At 47.4% G+C, this 20,666-nt stretch overlaps 1 protein-coding gene across 2 annotated transcripts in view; it reads left to right on the forward strand.

The window, feature by feature from the left end:
- The window catches only part of CDCP1 (CUB domain containing protein 1), a 56,504-nt gene extending 37,430 nt beyond the window's left edge, over positions 1 to 19,074 (forward strand). Inside the window, exons 5-9 of one of the 2 annotated variants that reach the window (XM_032459028.1) lie at positions 7,813 to 8,034; positions 9,073 to 9,453; positions 10,861 to 11,226; positions 13,280 to 13,367; positions 15,735 to 19,074. In XM_032459028.1, the coding sequence (XP_032314919.1) occupies positions 7,813 to 8,034; positions 9,073 to 9,453; positions 10,861 to 11,226; positions 13,280 to 13,367; positions 15,735 to 16,167 (1,490 nt within the window). In that variant the 3' untranslated portion in view covers positions 16,168 to 19,074. The remainder of the gene's footprint in view (positions 1 to 7,812; positions 8,035 to 9,072; positions 9,454 to 10,860; positions 11,227 to 13,279; positions 13,368 to 15,734) is intronic. The other variant, XM_032459029.1, reaches the window with a different exon arrangement.
- Positions 19,075 to 20,666: the final 1,592 nt, after the last annotated feature.

The following is a 20,666-nucleotide window of genomic DNA, read 5'->3' on the forward strand; positions in this document are numbered from 1 at the left end:
ATAGTGTTAAGAGTCTCACTCTCAGGTTTTTTTTCAAACCCCCTTGAAGAGTTCTTTTTACCTTTGTGGTTTCCTTCTGCACCTGGAAGGGCAACAGGGTGAGCCCAGAGTGGCTTTGGTTTGGGGGAGGAGGGTGGTGGCTGAGTGGAAGTGGAGGCGTTATGAGAAGGAGTATGGGCTGAGAAGGGGATTTGTACCAAGCAAGGACAAGGTGAGAGTCTGAGCGAGGGAGTCTTTGGAAAAAGAGGAGCATGACTGAGGTCATCTGGCATTGTTAGCCCAAAAGCGAGTGGTTTGCACTCATCACACACCATGTTGTGTTTATCCATCTGAAGGGCTTGTCCTGCTAAACTCCCAATCGGGCATCTTGTCTTATTCCTCCATCTTCCTACGCCCAGCACAGTTTCCAGCACATTCCAGGCCCTCTATAAACCCTGTTGCACTAATCTCAGGAGGCAGCCTCTGGTCCAAAGTGGCTTGAGAGCCAGATGCACCATCCAAAGGCACCCCCCTCAGAAGGGGCAAAGTAGATAGGACACTGTCACGGCACCGGGAGCACCACTGCTTGGGAAGTCAGGTGAGGGCAGAAGCAGAAGCAACAAGAGCAGAGGCGGAGCTGGGAGGCCTTCTCAAGCCAAAGAGGGCAGCTGTCACAGCAGCCTCACAAAGCCAGAGCCTCGGCAAGGGCGGAGGCAGCTGTCAGAGGCGCCCAGACCCCTCCTCATCCACAGTAGGACCTGACTCCAGTAGGACCCAGACTGCAAAAACAAAAACAAAAAGATCGTTTCTGAATGTGGGCAGCAGGCGGCTGTTACCTTGAACCTGATTGTCTGCCCTAAAAAAATCCCTACTCTCAACCCTCTACTTTGCCGAAAATATCAACCAGGCTCAGACTTGACCCAGGGGACTCCTGCAGGGAATATCTTTCCATGGCTTGACTGCAAGCATCTTCGGTTTTAAGATGAGTAACGGACAGGCTGACCCGGACCTGAGGAATGACTGATCTGACCAGCTGGGACGGGATGTGTGAGCACTGACGGCTGACACTGCCCAAAATGTGAAGCTCGGTGATGTCTGAGAGCTTGGTTTACATTTGTCTCCACCAAACACATCTCCTTCTTCAGTGCTCCACAAGGCACTCACGTCTTTTCTGACGGTACAATACTACGATGTCATACCTGGTGTTATTACCACTTCATACCTGGAGATATAAAAAAGTAAATTTTGGCCCTCTGGAGTTTCATCCAATAGTCACTATAGAAAGAGAGCTTCCCTGTTGTTGTACACAGCCCGTTTCTCTTTTTATACTATCATTTCTAAAAGGTTCAAGTGGCCTGGCTGATAACAACCCTATGAATTAATGGTCGCCTACCGGTCTGTATCATTCCCTTTAGCGGGAGCAGACCGCTAGCCTACTGCCTTACGCAGCCTCCTCTAGCTTTTGGAAGATGGGTTTACTGGCTCCAAAAACACCAAGCAGATTTAGTGTATCTTCAACCTCGGATTTCAAGGTTATCGTGATTCAAATAAGGTAGATGGACGTGAGTTTCCAGCATGTTACACCAGGTACTTCTGTTAACCAGTCCGGGTAAATGCTGGTTATGGAGGCAGTTGCCTTGCTTCTTTTTCAGCTTTTATCACCCCCAGAAGCCACCGGGAACCCTTAATTAAATATTGACTCTGTTTTTGTTTTTTGCTGGATAACTCATGCTCTGAGAGGCTTTAATTTGCACCGGCAGAGCTGACAGTGTTGTGGCCTCTGACTTGTTCCCAGTGGAGCACATTTTCATTTTTAAGTGAGAAATCTCTAACTGTAGGTACCGCAAACATGATTAGGGCCTTTCTGAAACTTCAGTCAATAACCTACCTAATCCCTTCAAAGGTTCCCAGTGTTAGTAAGTATCAACTAGTGACGAGTTGTCTTTTGGTTTTTTTGTTTTGTTTTGTTTTGTTTTGTTTTTGTAGGAGAGTCTTTTTAAACCTCAGGGTCAAATTTTTTACATGAAGGATACATCTGCACTGTTGTAGAAAAAACATGGGATTCTTTTACAGCAGGAAACTGTATCCAAATCACAGATCTGCCACTGTTAGCTGACGCACCTTGAGTAGTTAATTTGAACCTCTCAGTAGTCTCTTCTCAACTGTAAAAAGGTGACGGCCACACCTACCCTCCTCCCCGCTGTGAGGATAGGATGAGGCAACTTGTCGAAGCACACAGAAGAGACTGAGTATAAATTGCCCTGTCTTTCCGCAGATTCACGAATGTTAACGGTGACCTTTACACGTAAAGCAGCCATCTGTGCGAGGTGAGGGCTGCACATTTCCATCCTGCTTTGCCGGCTGAAGCCACCTAGGAAGACATTCCTTAGGCAGCACATCAATTTACTGTGTCTACCCCTCGAGTTATTTTGAGATCCAACCAAACTAAGTATGGAAAGAAGGCATGTAATGAATGGAACTCGTGTGCAAACTAGAAAGTGGAATGCCCCGTGTTATGACAGGGAGCCCGGAGCCTCCTGACCCTTCCCGAAATGGAAGGTCTGTCTTTTGCCCCAGAATCAGGACTTTTTCTCAACAAACCACACCCTCTGTTTTAAGCTCAGCTGTCAGATGTCTCATCACTGTCCACCTGGTCATTATACAATAACTTTCAAAGGAAACGTAAACTGTAAAACTGCAGTACTATTTTGCACCAGAATGTCTAAAATAAAAAAGACTGGCCACACCAAATGATGGGGAGAATGTAGAACACTGCTGGCGGGAGTTTAAAATGGTACAACCACTCAGGAAAACTAGCTGGCAGTTTCTTACAAAGTTAAACTCAAACCTACCTATGACCCAGAAATTTCACTCCTCGGTGTTTCCCCAGGAGAAGTGAAACCATGCATCTACTCGAAGACTTAGAAAGGAATGGGTACAGCAGTCTTATTCACAAAAACCCCAAAGTGGAAACAACCTAAATCTCCATCAATCGAAGAATGGAGAAACAGATGGGGTATAATTGTTCTATGGAATGCAGCTCAGCAGTAACAAGGGGAAAGGCGACGGATACCCACAGCGGCATGGATGAGTCTTAAACACCTTTTGCTGAGTGAAAACAGCCAGAGCCATAAAAGTACAGACTATGTGATTCCATGTACACAAAGTTCCAGGACACGCAAAATCTGCAGTGACAGAAGTCAGAAAGTGGTTGCCTCTGGGGGGACTTGACTATAGTCAGGGCGAATTGACCGGAAGGAGGCACAAAGAAATTTTCTGGGATAACAGGAACATTCTAGATCTTGCTTTGGGTGATAGATACATTAGATATATAACACTGTCAAAATTCATCAAACAGAACACTTAAGACCTATGCGTTTTATTATGTGTAAGTTATATGTCAAAAAAAAAAATCAAGGGAAGATACATCAAATGGTTAAGAGGGTATCTTAGCCAACTCAAAATGGATATGGCAGGAGAATGAGGAATAAACCTTTGTTACTCTAACCCTTCCGACGTGGGGCTCGTTTGTTACTGCAGCATAGTTTAGGCTAAGCTGGGCCCACACTCCCTCTCAAAAATATCATGAGAATTAACAATCTGACATGTCACTGACTCTACCATGTGCCACGGATGCAGGTAAACAAGAAAAGATGTTGCGTCCGTGTCACAAGAATGGGCTGTAATTTTTCAAAGAGCTTTCAGCGTGCCGAAAGGAGCTCTTAGAGGCTAAAAATACAGTGGCAGAAATGAAAAACTCAAGAAGGGCTGAAAAGTAAAGATGAGGAAATCACCCAGAACATGGAATTCAGAAAAGGCTGGGGAGTTGGGAAACAGGAGGAAAGGTAAGAAGATCAGGGGACCAGTCAAGAAGGCCCAATCTCTAAATAAAAGGAGTTCTAGAAAGAGAAGACAGAAGAAATGGAGGAGAGGAAATCATCAAAGAATGTTTTAGCAACATTTCCCAGAACTGATGGATATGAGCTGCCAATTGAAAGGGACCGTCTAAACACAATGAACAAGAAAGGACCCCACGCCAGGGTGCATCACTGAGAAATGTCAGAACATCACAGACGTAAGCTTCCAGCGAGAAGGAAACAAGTTTTATAAGAATAAATAAAACCAAATTACAGTCAAGATTATCAGCAACACTGGATGTTAGAAAACAAAACAGTCAAAATTCTGAATGAATATTATTTCCAACCCAGAGTTCTATACCAAGCCAGACTATTAGTTAAGTATGAGGGTGGGATAAAGACATTTTAGACCTACAAGTTCTCGAAAATTTGACCTCCTTACATGTTTTCCTAAGAGGCTCCTGGAGGCTATGATCCACCTAAAAAGAGGGTAAAAATCAGTAAAGAGAAGGATGTGGGTTCCAGGATCTACTGCAAGAGAGAGGGGCAAAGGGAACCTCTGGATGGTGGTGACAGGGTCCCAAGGCCATACCTGGGCCCCTTTAGATCAGAGCAGTTGAGAAGGCTCTGGAGAGATTTCTTCAGTTAATGAAATACTTAATGTTCTCTTATGTATTGAAAGGAGATTTGTACAAGTGAGGGAGAGTTTGGTGCCAAATTACTGATAAGTGCATAAGTAAGGAAATGATTAAAATGGCAGTAATTAATTCTAGGGAAAATAAAATCTTGTGCAGGAAAGGATATTATAGCACACAAATAACATGACTATATAAACACTGTGTTAATATTGTTAACATAGCCATGATAATGCCAACACAGAATAATGATCTAACTAGAAAGAAATAAGATGGTAACGATTGGGAAGATGGGAGAAAAGGAAGTGTGTGGTGTGGGTGCTGGTGGGCATGTGTACTATGTGTGTGGGTGTGGGGTGTGGGAAGGGGGAAGTGAGTGTGGAGTGAAGGAGGGGAAATCCACATCTTCCTTTGTGGGAAACCAACGAATAATACCTGGAACAGAAATAACAAGGGGCAGGAGAAGCATGTTGTTGAGTGCTGTGGAGGTAATTTTAAAGAGAACCTTAGTGAAAATTGTTGTTCTGGGGAGCGGTCACAGTGAGGAGGGAGTTTTGTTTCCATAATAAATCTTAGAGAACTATTTGATTCTTTAAACCAGTGGTTCTCAGCCAAGAGCAATTTTGCCCCCTCCCCACCCCCAAGGACATGTGACAATGTCTGGAGACATTTCTGGTTGTCACAGCTGGGGAGCCATGGGGCTGCTACTAGCATCCAGTGGGCGAAGGCCAAGGCTGCTGCTGAACACCTCAGAATGCACAGGATGGCCCTGCAACAAAGTGTTCTTCCGCCCCAAATGCCAGAGTTGCCAAGCCAGAGAGACCCTGCTTTACACATGCACGTAACTTTGATAAGAGACCAGTGAGGAAAGAGGGAGAGGGTAGCGAGGCTCTTGGAGTGTGTGATTGGGCCTCAGTGAAGGTGAACAGGTTTGTAGAAGCAGAAGGGCTCCTGACACAGCCAGGGTGGCCAGTAGGGAGGCTTTCCCCGAGGTAACAGTGAAGATGAGTTTTAAAGGGTAGTAAGAAATGAGCTGAATGTGGGGCTAGGAGGTTGAAAAGCTAACCATTATCTAAATCAAATCATATTTAAATTAACAACATTAGAATATGTACCTCAGCTCTGAACATGTCATCTCTCTGATTAAAGCACTATTAGACTGTTTGGTAAAATTTACAAAGACATAGGCAATAAGAACTAAAGAAAGGAGTCAGCAGATATGACAACCATAAGACAATTCCCTAATTATGCTTCTAATTTGATGCTGAGCTCCCTGGAAGCCAGTTCAAAAGAAGCAATTCTTATAATTATATGATTCCTGTTACCAGAAAGGAAGGAAGGAGCCCATCAGACTCTCCTGGGAAACAGAGCTATCCCAGCTGGCATTAAACTTATTCACTGGAGCTCCAGGCAGAGAGGCTAATAGCCCCGATGGACACATTGGCAACACCCTTGAATTGCAAAGGCAGCACCACCTTGCACAGGTGGCTTCCTCATGTAATGGCTTTCTATAAAAGCAGAATGAATGAAATTAAAAAGCAACTCAGTGAAAAGTGATCCCCAGGGGTTCATAGTGCCGAGCCTTCTGGGGGTGACATTATAAAATGAAGTGACTCTTCTTTCACCTGACAATCAGTTATGGGATTTTATCCTGAGGAAATAGATAAAAACTAAACATATACATGTGCTTATTAGATTCTTTTACTTCTAATGGCAAAATCATAGAAATGACCTAAATAACCAATAATTGGGCAGTTTTTCCAAATTACATAAGAAATACATACATATCTTCTTATTAAAAATCCAACGTTACAGGCAAAGCTAAAATCCCTCATGACCATCTGTACTGTCTCCTCATCCAGGCCTCCCTCCCAGAGCTTCCACAATTATAAATCTGCTGTATTTCTCTCCACATCTTTTTTCTCTTCACTTACATATGTAAGTATGTACATGTAGAAATAGCTATTTCATTTTACATAGAGACTTGACGATCAAATGGTGTCATGGTCAACAATACGGTTCTATGACTTGCTGTTTTGCTTAATACTGTATCTTGGAGTTTCTTATAGCTGTATATTTAGAGCTCCCTCAGTATTTTTAACTGCTATATAATATTCCATCAATGAATGTCCCATAGATTGTTTAACGATTCCAGTATTGCTCCAGTAACTATTACAGCACTGCAGTGCAAATATGGACATATGTCCCCATGTCACACTGCTGGGTCCACAGGGATGTACGATTTTTATTTTTATACTATATACTTTGTTTTAATTTACTTTTCTTTGACTACAAGTGGTATTACAAGTGATATTAAGAACTCTATATTTTGGATATTTGGACATTTATATTTCTTCACTCAATCATTCTATGGTGCAAATATTTTCCCCCAGTGTGTCCCTTGTCCTTTAACATTATTTACGGTACCTATTGTCAGACATATATTTTAAACCCTGTTTTTTGGGGGGTTTTTTTGGCTTTTGTAATTTATGTTTACTCCAAATTAATAAAGATATTTTCTTTGTTTTTATTGTAGTGACTGCTTTGAGGTACCAATGTAATTTTATTCTTTTACAAATGGGAGAGACCATTCTTCTGGCCCAGTCTATGGAATAGTTCATCTTTTTCTCACTTATTTAAGTATAGAATTTCTTAGAGACTAAATTAGAATGTCTGTGGATCCATCCTGTCTATGAATCTTCTATCCCTGCACTAATACCAACTGCTATTAATTACAGTTCATGGTAGGAAAGTATTTAAACAGGTGATGCTAAACTCACTTAGTTGACTATTATGTATAAGATTAATGAATATTTTTAAAGATTAGTAAATATGAAAATGGTATAGTAAAATAAGTATATCTGCATAAAATAATGAAGTAAAAGCTGAGTTTAAAACTTTAGATACGCTGTACTTTTAAGTAGATGAAAATATACATGCATCTGAACAAGGACAAACATGAGTTTGAAGAAATGAAAGTAGTTACATAAGGGTGGTAGATATGCAGTCCACTTTTTTTTTAATTTCATTTCAAGCCATTGTAATATTGTCTTTTTAAAAAAATATTTCATTTGTTTATTATTTAATTATTTTATTTTGGTGGGGGGTAGGTAATTAAGTTTATTTATTTTCAGAGGAAGTACTGGGGATGGAACCCAGGACCTCCTGCATGCTAAGCATGTGCTCTACCACTTGAGCTATACCCTCCCCACCGTGTTGTCTTAACAATAAAAGAAATTCCCAATGTTCCCCAGCCATAAAAGGTTTTGTGCTCATTTTTGCCATCTCATGGGTTTGTTCCTGATCCATTCTTCACACCTTCTTTCTGCTTATGGTTCCAGATAAAACCTATGTGGTTGACTTGAGTAATGAGCGAGCCATGTCGTTGACCATCGAGCCGCGGTCCAACAAACCGAGCACTGACTCTGTCCCCGGCTGCTTCGTGTGTTTGGACCCTTGGACCTGCAGCACCAACCTCACCCTGACACCTGGATCCAAACACAAGATCTCCTTCCTTTGTGATGATCTGACTCGCCTGTGGATCAATGCCGAGAAAAACATAAGTACGCCCCCGCCCCCTTAGCTTGCTCCTCCCGAGCCGTGGGCTGCTCTCCCCTCCCTGCCCTGAATTCTCAGTGGGGCCTACTGGCTAGGTTGTAAATCATCAGAAATGCCCCCCTCAGAACAAAGGCAACCAAAAAGGGCAGAGCAAGATGGTGGAGCCATGCACCTTTGGGACCAGCAACCTCTGTTGGAACGTGCATCCTTCGGAAGTGCATGACATCCCCCATGTCCGTGCTGACATCTCCTCTGTCCAGCCTCTGGTCTCCCTCTTGTGAAATCCTCATAGCCTTCCCTAACCTCTCCCATCCGCATGCCCCCTGCTTCAATGCTCACTGCCTACTTGTCTTCTCTGGCATGAGACCAAGTCTTGAGGCCAAGAAGTTGGGCTGCTTCCATTTTTTTCCTGTCCCTTTAACTCCCACCGGTGCCAGACATGGGCTAATTATGTAAGAAATGTTTGATCGATGGAGGGCAGCAAAACCAGTAGCCACCTCCCTGCTGGGCCACCATCAGCTCTGGTGTGGCTGCTCTTAGAGCCTCCGCTGATGCAGCAGCTGAGGCCACGAGAGGCAAAGCTGCCTGCCCAAGGACACCTCATTAGGAAGTGGCAGAGCTGAAACACCAGCTGAGATCTCCCCAGCTCCACTCCCTGCTCTAACCACTATGCAGAACTGCCTCCCTACGGTCAGGGATTATGGGCAGCAGGGCTGGGAGAAGGAAAAAAACCTGAACCCTGCCCATGTGGCACTTAGCATCTCAGACACAGGTTGTCTTAGATGAGAACTTGAGCAAACAAGAGAAAATTTCAACCCTGAATACTCCTTAGAAGTTGGTCTGCCAGTTTAGCAGAGAGTGAGAATGAGAGAGAGCAGGAGGGGAAGCTAGCAAAGGAGCATCAAGGAGCCAGGAGTGCAGGACAGAGCAGGAGAGGGGAGACCAAAGGGAAAAGCAAGAGAGCCTCAGGCTGATTTGAGAGCTGGGGAGGGTGAACGTCCAGTCTCCTCCCAGCCTGGGTACCCTGAACCCCTCTTTTCCAGCCTGCACAGACCACCGATACTGCCACAGGAAGTCCTACTCACTCCAAGTACCAGGGTACATCCTCCAGCTGCCTGTGCAGCTGCACGACTTCTCCTGGAAGCTGCTGGTACCCAAGGACAGCCTCAGTCTGGCCCTGGTGCCAGCCCAGAAGCTGCAGCAGCACACGCACGAGAGAGCCTGCAATGCCAGCTTCAGCTACCTCTTGGCCAGCGCTGTCCCCGGCCAGGACCTTCGCTTCGGCTTCTTCTGCTCTGGAGGCTCCATCGAGCAGATCCGGGTGAAGCAGAACATCTCGGTGACCCTCCGCACCTTTGCCCCCAGCTTCCAGCAAGAGGCCTCCAGGCAGAACCTAACCGTGTCCTTTATCCCCCACTTCAAAGGTAACGGGGTCTTTCAGTCTCTCCCCATCTCCCTGCCCCCTTAGCCGTTCTTCTTTGGGCACTTATCTTATTTTGGTTCTGTGATCATCTTAAGTTGTCAGTTTGAAGAGCAGGGACAGCTGAGTGGGCTGGTCCTCACACAAGATGATCAGTCCTGATCCTGACTTTACCATTAACCTAGTGTGGAAAATTCCAGGAGATAGAAACACAAGACTCACTGACAGTGGGAGGTGATGGTCAGTAGGCAGCAGAACAAATAATCAGGCTCGAGGCTTTTTTGGAAGCAGGCAGGGCATAAATGAGCGCTAACCAAATAGTCCCAAGTTCTGGATTCTTAAGGTGGCAACATAAAAATCCTTATGCAGACATTTTTACCAATTCTGCTTTGACAATTTGGAATGTGGTCCGGAGGGCATGGAGGAGGGACTGCTGAGAGATGAGTCTCTAGAGCATTCTCCTACACAGAGGAGCAGACTCCTCCTGGGAGGCTGGTGTCTGATCTTCCGAGACAGGAAATGAGGTTTAAACTGGTCACGGCGGTGAACTCAACATGGTTGATTTTAAAATTCACAGTCACCCTTACAGGTTGCTCAGTTCATTTTAAAATTGACCAAGACCTCTATTCAAGGTTTACTTGGTACTTCTGTTCTCAGAGGCATGGGTGGGAGGGTGATGAATCTTTGGTCCTAAGATTAAGGTCAGTCCAGGCTGCCTGGTGTCTTCAAGGCTACCAGAGAAACTCCTTCTGGAGAGTCTTTGAAAATAAGACACACCCTCCTCAGAGTGAAATGCTGGGGTTTTAATCTCACCTGAAGGTAAAGGGTGAATTAGTTGACATGTCAGAGGCCTTTTCAGCTTTGCTGAAATTCTGAAACTTGCAGAATTCTAAATTCTTGAAGTTTTCTAAATCTCCAAAACAGAGATCAGTTTATACCAATCCCACTGCAGAGCAGGGCATTAGGTGGATATTAGCTCCACTGAGGGCATTTCTGAAAGGAAGCCAGGATAAGCACTGGTTTGGCAAATTGGCCTGTTTTTGGTTTGATTGTTTGGCTGGTTGATTGTTTTTTTTCAAAAAGCTGGAGAACCTAATCTGAGACTCTAATCTTGTGTTGACCAATACAGTAACCACTGGCCACGTGTGGCAATTTAAATTTATATTAATAGTAAACAGAATTAAAAAATCGGTTCCTCAGTCACACCAAGCACACTCCAAGTCTTCAGCAGACGCGGCAGCTACAGCTACTCTGCTGGCCATTGCGGATCCAGAACCTCTCCATCACGGCAGGAAGCGCTTTCTGATAGCACTGGTCTGGACAGTGTAACATTGTCTGCTCCATCCTCCTGTTTGCTCCATCTTGATTGAGTGAAACAACATCTGTATGGATTCTCCTCCCTTTCCTGCAGAGGATGGTGTTTTCACGGTGACCCCCGACAGGAAAAGCAAGGTCTACCTGAGGACCCCTAACTGGGACCGGGGCTTGCCGTCCCTCACCTCGGTGTCCTGGAACATCAGCGTGCCCCATGACCAAGTGGCCTGCCTGACCTTCCTCAAGGAGCGGACTGGTGTGGTCTGCCAGACGGGGCGTGCTTTCATGATCATCCAGGAACAGCGGTCCCACGCTGAGGAGATCTTCAGCCTGGAGGAAGAGGTGCTGCCCAAGCCAAGCTTCCGCCATCACAGCTTCTGGGTCAATATCTCCAACTGTAGCCCCGTGAGTGGCAAGCAGCTGGATCTACTCTTCTGGGTCTCACTTACCCCAAGGACTACAGGTAAGGCCTTTTGGTGGGTGGTAGTGGGTCACAAATTGGCAGCTGAGGGGTCATGAGCAAGCCTGGAAGGCGAGTTAGAAAACATGAATTTGAGTCCTGGTAGTCCATGTATCATTCAGCTATTGCAACAATAATGCTGCATAACAAGCACCCCAGAACTCAGTGGCTTAAGAATGCCATTTATTATTGCTTGCATGTTGGCTGGGCAATTCTGGTGAGCTGGGCTTGTCAGGGTTCATTCAATCAAGCACTTGTGGGCAGCTTCAGGTTGCCTAGAAAGCTTTGTCAACCTTGGCTGGGCCCTCTCATGTGTCTGGGGACAGCCAAGATCAGCTGGAATAAGTTGGCTTCCTTCTCCTCTACATGGTCTCTTCTCTAGCCTGGGCCTGTGGCAGAGGCAGACAGGTCCTAGAGAGGCCAGGGGAAGCACACAAGGTCTCCTGACACATAGGTTAGAAATTTACACACCATCCCTTCGACAGCATTGGTTTGACCAGCCCAGATTCATGGGGTGGGCAGACTCCACCTTCTGATGGGAGGGGCTACAGAGTCACACAGTAAAGGACATGGTTCAGGGAGAGGGCAGAATTGGGGCATTTTTGTAGTCTATCTACTATTAATCTCTCTCTGACGTAGGAGGAGTCTCTTTACTCCTCTGATCTTCCTCATCTTCCTCGGTAGAGAGCAGATGATGGTAACTATGCAGTGAAAGTATCACTGGGGATTCGGTGTTGGTGATTAAAATGTGGGGACCTGAAAAGTGTGACACAGATACATGGTGCTGGGATTTTTTATTTAGCGCAGTGAAACACTGGAATCTATGAATGCCCTAAGTCACAGTGAATCCCTCAGTCAGAGGCCTCAGAGCCACGATGAGGATTTCACTTTTCTGCCCAAAGTGGCAGGATCCACTGAAGAGTTTTAGACAAGGAAAGCATGAGTGGCAGGGCAGTCAGTGGTGGGGCCGTGCTCACTGTTTATTCCAAGAGAGTCACAGAGCATCGCTGTGTTGGAACCAGAAGGGACCGTGCGGGTTGTTCCCGCGGCCCCGTCCCTCTCTGGCGGTCAGGGAGATTGCGTGTCCACCCGAGGCCACGCGGCTGGTGAGCAGCAAGAGCACTGACTGCAGCCAGAAGCCGCCAGTGAACAGCTCTCTCACACTCTCAGATTAGCGCCTGGATTTTCTTCCTTGTTACATTCATATTCTGTCATTCATTTCTATTCCTATTTTCTCTCAGTCTCACCTTCTGTCTTCTTGTTGGACAAGCCAGAAATTCTAAATCCCTCTTTGGTGCAGGGCTCTCTGATTTATTTTCTTTTTCCCTTTGCACAAGTGTAGGAGAGGGGGACAGCACACGTGGAACCACCCTCTCCTAACTCCCTCACCTCTGGCCTCTGACCCCCTGCTCTCTCTCCTCCACCCTCTGCTCTTCTCTCCTCAGCGCTGGCTGTGGCGACAGGGGGAGCACAGCTGGGCCAGGCCAGGGGTGGCCTTTGGAGTAGGTCTGGTAGGTCCCCCAGTTTGTTTTAGGTTCCTTTCACTACCCCTAGGTTTAGTGGCTTAGAGGATGACCATTTTGCTTGCTTGCAATCCCGTGGGTCAGGAAGTTGGACAGGGCCCGGCAGGGGTCCCGTCTCTGCTCTGAGATAATCCAGGGCCTCAGCCAGATGCCTCGAACAGCTAGGGGGCCCTGGGATAGCTCACCTTGGGGCTCACTTTTGACTAGGAGCCTTGGTTTGTTCTCCACTTGGCTGCTAGGGCTTCCTCACAGCGTGGTGGGCTCAGCATATCAGACTTCTTACATGGTGGCTGGCTTTTCCTCAGAGAGAAAGGGCAAGAAGCTGCCAGGTTTCTAAAAGGCTCAGCCCACAACCGCCACAGCCCAGATTCAGAAGGAAAGGAAGTAGATTCCCCTTCATGTGAGGAGCAGCGTGTGCATACGGGGAAGGAAGGAATGGGCTGCAGCCATCTTTGGGGACCGTCTGCTCCAGTTCATCACCCGCCTAACCCCACACGTCTCCTCGTCTCCCTCCCTTGTGTCTCTGCTCATAGACCTGACTGTCATCATCCTCACCGTGGTGGGAGGTGGCGCCTTACTGCTGTTTGCCCTCGGACTCATCATTTGCTTTGTGAAAAAGAAGTAGGTGGAATTTCTCAAACTGTCTTCACTTGATCTGACTCCTCCTTACATCACACAGGCCAGAGCTATTGTTAATTGTTGACTTTTTTCCTTGCGTTCCATTTTCCCCCCAAAGATCAATCAATGTTAAGTAATAGTGCCAGATGTGAATTATGTTTGGAGGGGGAAAAAAATTCCATACCTAGCAGGGAAAAAAAAATTATAGATGTGTGGTGACATTTTAGCCTGCAGTTTTTAACGCAGCTGCCTCAGCACGAGTTCCCTGTGAATCATTTACTGTCCACTCATTAGACTGGTCATCACAGGGGTGAGCTTGGCAGGAAAATGCTCACGTAGGCCCCGCCAGGCCAGGCCCCTCTCCATCACCTTGAGGAAAACGCACACACGCTGCCCAGCTCGGTCCCCTCCAATTTCTTAAGCAAACAGTTTTATGTTATTTACTGGACTTTAGACAAGCACCAAAAACCAGCCCTGTGGGCCAAAGGAAGGAAGACCCAGTTAACTGACTCAGTTTCACCTTCCACCCAACTCAGGTTGACAGCTTCTGTTTTACGAGAGGGAAGTGTTGACTTTCTTAGATGGAGTACTGCTACCAGATTTCATCAATTCTACTCAGATTTCTGATTAAAGCCATGTTGTGGGCGGGGGTGGGGGTGGGCATCTATTTTCCTTAGCATGATTTTACCTTCCAAAAAGCTGGAGAAAAAAATTTTGTAATTAACTGGGGCCGCAAGCAAACAATTACAATTCCTAATCAGCAGTGAGACTGCCTCTGTCTCCGTGTATGCAGACGGGCTGGCCTGCAGCAGATCCAGGGGGACGCTTCTCTGTGAAATGGGAGTGTACACATCTCTCATGAGGGCGAGGACTTCTTGTAACAAAATATTGTTTTATTGTTTCTTGCAGGAAACTTTCCTGTCAGGGGTGCACAGTGTGTCCCACCCAGATGGGAAAGCATGGCATTAACACGGGGCCCCAGCTTCCTCATCAGGAGGGAATTGGGCGAGGCAAGGGGGTGGGGTGGCCAGCACATGCCTCTGTCTCTCAAGTGCCCCAGTCCTGGCCTGAGAGTGACCAGCCTGGCCTTGGGGTGGGGGAGACCACTGGCTGGCAGGCAGGTTTGCATAAGACCCATCCATCTTCAACTTGGGATTGGAAGGCAGACAGGTTCTGCAGTGAGAAGGAGGGAAAACACTGAATTTGCTCATTAACCATTTATTTCCTGAGGGCCTCCTGGGTGCTGGGAACCAGGCGAGGTGCTGGGGATACACCCGTGAGCAAGACAGTCTGGTCTCCTGCTGTCTGTGGGGACAGAGGGACTAAAGGGGCAGGCAGGTGAAGGGTCGGTGTCAGGGCAGCCTGAGAAGAGCCTGGTGAGGACAAGCGAGGAGCTTGTGGGAGGGGCGTCGTCACGGGGCGTCAGGCTGGTGCCCTTGGAGCCCGCCACCCTGGCCAGGGAACTCAGTGTTACAAGCTACATGCACTGGATTTATTTTTATCTCTGAAAAGGGCAGGTTCACAATTAGTGAACCACCAGCTGCGCATTATATGGTCCATTATGCTAATTGAGCTAACGTCCTCCATTTGAATCTCTGGTCAGCTGAAAAGTCAGCGTCCCCTGCTTTCCACTGGTGGAGGCGGAGGGCTTTGTTTTCCGGGGCAGGGAGTGCTGATGCCCATCCACGTCCAAGTACCAAAGAACATTACAAACCAAACGTTAATGGTTTACAGAGGAACTCGGGCACCCCCACCTTATTTCTGTCTTCTTTTTAGCTCTTTCCTCAGCTGGAGGTCACTGCTGAAGGGACTGGATCCCTCTGCTAATACTGAATTCTGCTGTCCCCAACTCCAGCTAGAAACTAAGACGCAACTCTCCATCCTGAGTCTTGTATGTTGTCCTTTAGACTCTAGACAGTCATAGCCTGTCCTCGTGTAAAAGTGGGATGAAGCATTAACTGTGAGAAAGAACTCAGAGACTCACAGAAGGTTGGGCTGGGCATACCAGTGCCTGATGTGGTTGATTTGAGACACTACCCCGTTTCTGGTAGGAAAGAGGGGTTGTCAGATGTCTCCACCATTGGATGCCACGCAATTATTGAAGCAAACTCAGGGGCAGATGGTGTTAACGGTGACCTCTCTAAACCACTGTCTGCTCCTCTTTCCACCTTGGAAACTAGAGGCAGAAGTTGGTCCCTTCTAAAAGTTTGCTAGTGACAACAGCTTCAGTTTCATACACTAAGCGATCTGAGGGACTTAGGGGAAAAACGGTCAGAAACCTGAAGGATCGGGCAGGTTCCAGTAGGGATGTACGAATGGTGCACCTCTGAGGTCATTTCTTCCTGACCTCTGTCTTGTTCCCTTTCTCAGTAAGAAAAAGAAGATCAGCAAGGGCCCGGCCGTAGGTATCTACAATGGTAACATCAATACCCAGATGCCAATGCAGCCAAAGAAGTTTCAGAAAAGACGGAAGGACAACGACTCCCATGTGTATGCCGTCATCGATGATACCATGGTGTACGGGCACCTGCTGCAGGATTCCAGCGGGTCCTTCCTCCAGCCAGAGGTTGCCACCTACCAGCCCTTCCAGGGCCCCATGGGCGACTGCCCCCCCTCCCCACCCCCCACCTGCTCCAGGGCCCCGACCGCAAAGCTGACCACAGATGAGCCATCCCCTGGCTCCCCTCCTGAGTCTGAGAGCGAACCCTACACCTTCTCCCACCCCAAAGACACGAATATGAGCAACGGGAACACGGACATTCCCTTGCTGGACACCCACAAGCCCACAGAGCCTGGGGAATAACTTGGACCCACTCCAAAGACTTTGCATAAAGCAGGGCACCGAGACGCCCTTTAGGGTTCCCAACCCGAAATCCTAAAAGAAGAGGAGCTGTACGGAAGGACAAAGAGGTTTTCCTGGACACCAACTTCTTCTGATTTCCAGGTGGACCCATTCCGATGATGAGACGTTGAAAATGAATTGTGATCTGGGTACAGTCATCACAGTGCATGTCATTCTAAACTCAGGTTGGGTTGTAACCAGCCCATAGTGAGAGGGGAGAGGCTCAGTCACCCAGGACAGGGTTGCAACGAGCCCTAGATTTGGATTTGGATTTCGACTTCTTCAGGTTGACAGTTCCGATCCCTAGGAGCCCACCCGAGGTCCCTGCTCTCACTGGGGTCCCCTGGGTGAAAATGACAATGTGCCTTATTATTATTATTAATATTTATTTGGTGGTCCTGTGTATTTAAGAAGTTGAATGTCTACCCACTCAGCTCTTTTCACCTGACATAGTGACAACTCATGCTGACTAGTTAGACAGCTGGGTTTTGACTTCTGCTGACCACTAGATAAACATGTGCTTGCCCCCTAGGAGGTGGAATAGGTTGTAGTCTGTCCAGCCAGAAAAGGCTGTGTGTGTGTTTGAAGGCACTGACGCCCACCTGCTTTGACAAGAGCCCTCCTGGTTCTCTCGCTCGGCATGTGGTTATCCCACTGCAGAAATACATCCTCAGTCCCATTGTCCTTTGACCTAGAAATAAGAGACGTTTTCTTGAATTGCTATGTGTAGCTCTCCCAGCTGCAATGATACTTTGGCATTTAAACAGAAACTGAGAGAGTATTTTCATCCTCTAAAAACATTTAAAAATACACCAGAGAGTGGCCACTCGTATTCTTTTCCTAACACGACTGAAGCAAATTACCGCAAACATGGCGGCTCAAAACAGCACAAATTTCCTACCTTATGGTCCTGGAGATCAGAAGTGCAAAGTGGGTTTCACTGAGCTAAAATCAGCGTGTCAGCAGAGCTGTGCTCCTTCTGGAGGCTCCGGGGAGAATCCGTTTCCTTGCCTTTTCCAGCTAGTAGAGGCTGCTCACCTTCCTTGCCTCCGATGGTGGCCATGTGACATTCCTGCATCCCTCTTTTACTTACAAGAAACTTTCAGTTATAAAGGATCCCCCCACCCCCAGATAATACAGAATAATCTCCCCATCACAAGATCTTTGACTTAATCACACTGAAAAGTCCCTTTTGCCTTGTCACGTAACATATCCAGATGTTCTGGGGATTAGGACACAGATCATTATTCTGCTGACCACACCTTCCTGCCCCTGCAGGAGAGACTACAAGATGACCCGGCCCACAGGTGTGCTATGTTTAGCCTGCAGCATCTTTCTAAAGAATTAGTTCCCAACATTTAAAATTATAAAATGTTTACATAAAAATCCAGGTCAGAAGATCAGACCACGCTGGAGCTCACATTCGCACTGAGCAGCAAGTGGCGGGAGTTGAAATGCAGCTCCATCGTTAGATGGGGCATCTGGCTCACCAGTTCGCCGCAGGCCCCACCGCTCCCTGTCGCCTCCCACACTGAGGCCGAGTCTCCGTTGCTACTGATCAGTGCCCTGCAGATTTGCTTCTCTCATCATGAAATGGAAAGTTCAGGACCCATATCTCATCTCAAATAAGAAGACCAGCCTCGAGGCTCATGTGTGATTTAGGAAAGTTTTTTTACACACAGCCTACATCCTTCATTTATACTAATTACCACTTGGCTCCTGTGGGTGTTTGCCTTTATGGACCCTGCTCTCATCTGGGAGAAGAGGGATTGTTTTGTGACTTGTCAGCACAGTCCCAAGATCAATGCTTCTGTGACGAAACCTTCTTTAAATAATAGATTCACATCTATTGTGTTCAGTGACTTTCCCTTGGAAACACACTGCCCAGACTTGTCCACCATGAAAATGAGTTGTCTCCATGAAAATGAGTTTTGCAATCTCCTAAATGCTGTGTTCCAAGGTCTGTTCAACTCTCTCCAGAAAGAAGAGTATGTTGTGTTTTTTTTACTTTTTTTGTTGTTGTTTTACTTATGCCTTCGGTGCTGCCTGTGACACTTTTACTTCTGAATGGCTGGCTCTGTCCAGGGACCCTCAGCCTCCTGACCTGAGATGCTGGCAAACCTCCCCCATGAAGGGCCAGAGGAGGGCCGTGGCTTCCTTCCCTCCGCTGAAATTGTATCATTATTTAAAATCACCGTTGGGACTCTGGCCCTCCATTCTCTGCCTTCCCCAACCTCCTGGCCTCTTCTGAGGGTCACTCAGCCAGTGCCCTGCATCCCACCCCAAAGTGTGGCTGTCATCAAACACGTCACCTTTACTTACAAGGGCCCCACGTGGCCATCTTTTAACGGAGAGCTCAAAACTCCCGGCCAAGTTGTGGGCTTCCTGAGATCTCAGGTGGATTTAATGTCTCTGAAGACACACCTCCTTGAAGGGGCCAGCCCGACGTACCCCTGGCACTTTTCTTTGAAGCCTGGTCCCCACTTCTGTAAAATATTTCAGGGTTGCTAGAAACCAAACATGTTTGTTGAAGCCCAGCTTGTGCCAGCACGGTGCCCTCCATGCTGGCTCTGCAGATGCTGGGCGGCCCTTGCGCCCATCTGCTGTGGCTGTGACAAAGCCCGGCTCAGACAGGACTGAATAATGCTGCGGTCATTTTGCATGAGAGGAGGACGTCCCAAGGAAAAAAGAGTCAAGGAGGAAAAGCGTTAAGTCCGTGGGACATGACTTTGGTCAAGCTTAGGACTGGTTTGTGTGGATCTGCAATGCTTCACTGGAAATAATTTATTTGTTGTAGATAATTTTTAGGTAGCATTTTATTCATTTCCTACACTTTTTTAAATAAAGAAATATACAGTAAAAAAAAAACAAAACATCAGGTTGTTTAAATGCTTTGGCTCCTTGTCCCCTGGCTCAGCAGAGGCCCAAATGTCCCAGTTGTTTACTGGGACAGGTTCAACATGGCTCAGCAGATGCCGTCTTCTCTGTGCGGTTCTGGCCCAGCAAGCGGGCTTTGGGCTGCCAGTGGGTGACTCAGAGGCCAGAGTTTCTTTTGTTCTGTTCTTACTGAGGCAACTTGAGCCCCCTCTGTGTGAGCCCCCCAATACCTGACCCCCATAGAAGCCTGGGGCCACCCTTGCCACTGACTGCTCTGAGCCCAGAGCAGGCTACCAGCCGCCAGAACAAAAGCAAAGGAAGTGCATGGGGAGAGGGGAGCTCCAAGTGGGCCCCCACCACCCACCACCCCCTTGGAGAGGAGACCCAAATGCATGGAGGAGACCCGGTGTCGCTGTGTGACAAACCAGCCCAGACCTTAGTGACTTAAGAACAGTCATGTATTTTACCACAAATCTAAGTTGAGCAGAGTTTAGCAGGGATGGCTTGTCTCTGCTCCGTGGGGCCACTCTGAGGCAACTCAACTAGAATCCATTTTCAAGATGGTGGATCACACAGCCAGCAAGTTTGCACGGTCTGCTGGCTGGGAGCTTTGATTCTTAATCACTTGGACCACTCACTCCGTGGGGCTTGCTGGGCATCTTCAAAACACAGAGGCTGGGTCCCCAGGGCCAGTGTTCCCAGAATCCTGAGATCTGGGCCTGGAAGCTGGCAGAGCATCACTTCCACCCTTGTCTATGGGCGCATCAGTCTCCGAGCCTGCCCTGGATTTAAGGGGAGTAGGCGAAGACCCCACGTCTCAGTGGGAGAGGGGTCACGAGTTTGCGGCCGTCTTTAGTACACTGGAGTGGGGCTGGGGAGACCAGAGCCAAACGTTCAAGCCCTTGGGCAGCTCTGACCAACACCTTCTCCCTTGACCACTATGTCCGCATCCGTGCCGCACCCCACCTCTCCGACTGCCGCTGCTCCTAGATCCTGTTTTTGGATCTCAAGTTTCAGTCTTCAGCCTTCTGACCTGTTCTCTTTGCACATTGCCCCTTGGGGTTCCTACTGTGTCCTCTGCTCTATGATAATGCCCCAAATCCTGGCTGATATCTATCTGGGCACCAGGCCCACAATTCTGGCAGCCTGGTGGATTTATCCACTCGTATATCCTCATGTACCCCAAACCTGAATACTCAAGGGGTAAATTCATTCTTTCCTCCTCTCCCCTTGCTCTAAATCCTCTCCCTCTTTAATGTGAGTTCATTTCCTGACTCTGTCCCTAACTAGCTGTGTGGCCTTGAGTCAGGTTCTTTTTCTCAAATGCCTACACAGGATTGAATCTTCTAAGGGCACTTCCATCTCTAAAGTGTTTTGATTCATCCGGGCCCAGAATATTGGGCCCACCTTTGTTCATCCCTGCCCCTCACCCTGGGTTCTCCAGGTTCTTCTCCCATCTGCCTCTCCTCCTCTCCATTATTCCTTTTTATCTTGTGACTCCCTCTCTCTGAAATCTGTGCCTCTGGATTTGTCCCTCAGGACAAAATCCTCACTCTCCTGCTGAGCCACAGCAGCTCTGGTTT

Source organism: Camelus ferus, chromosome 17, assembly GCF_009834535.1.
Source record: "Camelus ferus isolate YT-003-E chromosome 17, BCGSAC_Cfer_1.0, whole genome shotgun sequence".
Classification (NCBI taxonomy): domain Eukaryota; kingdom Metazoa; phylum Chordata; class Mammalia; order Artiodactyla; family Camelidae; genus Camelus; species Camelus ferus.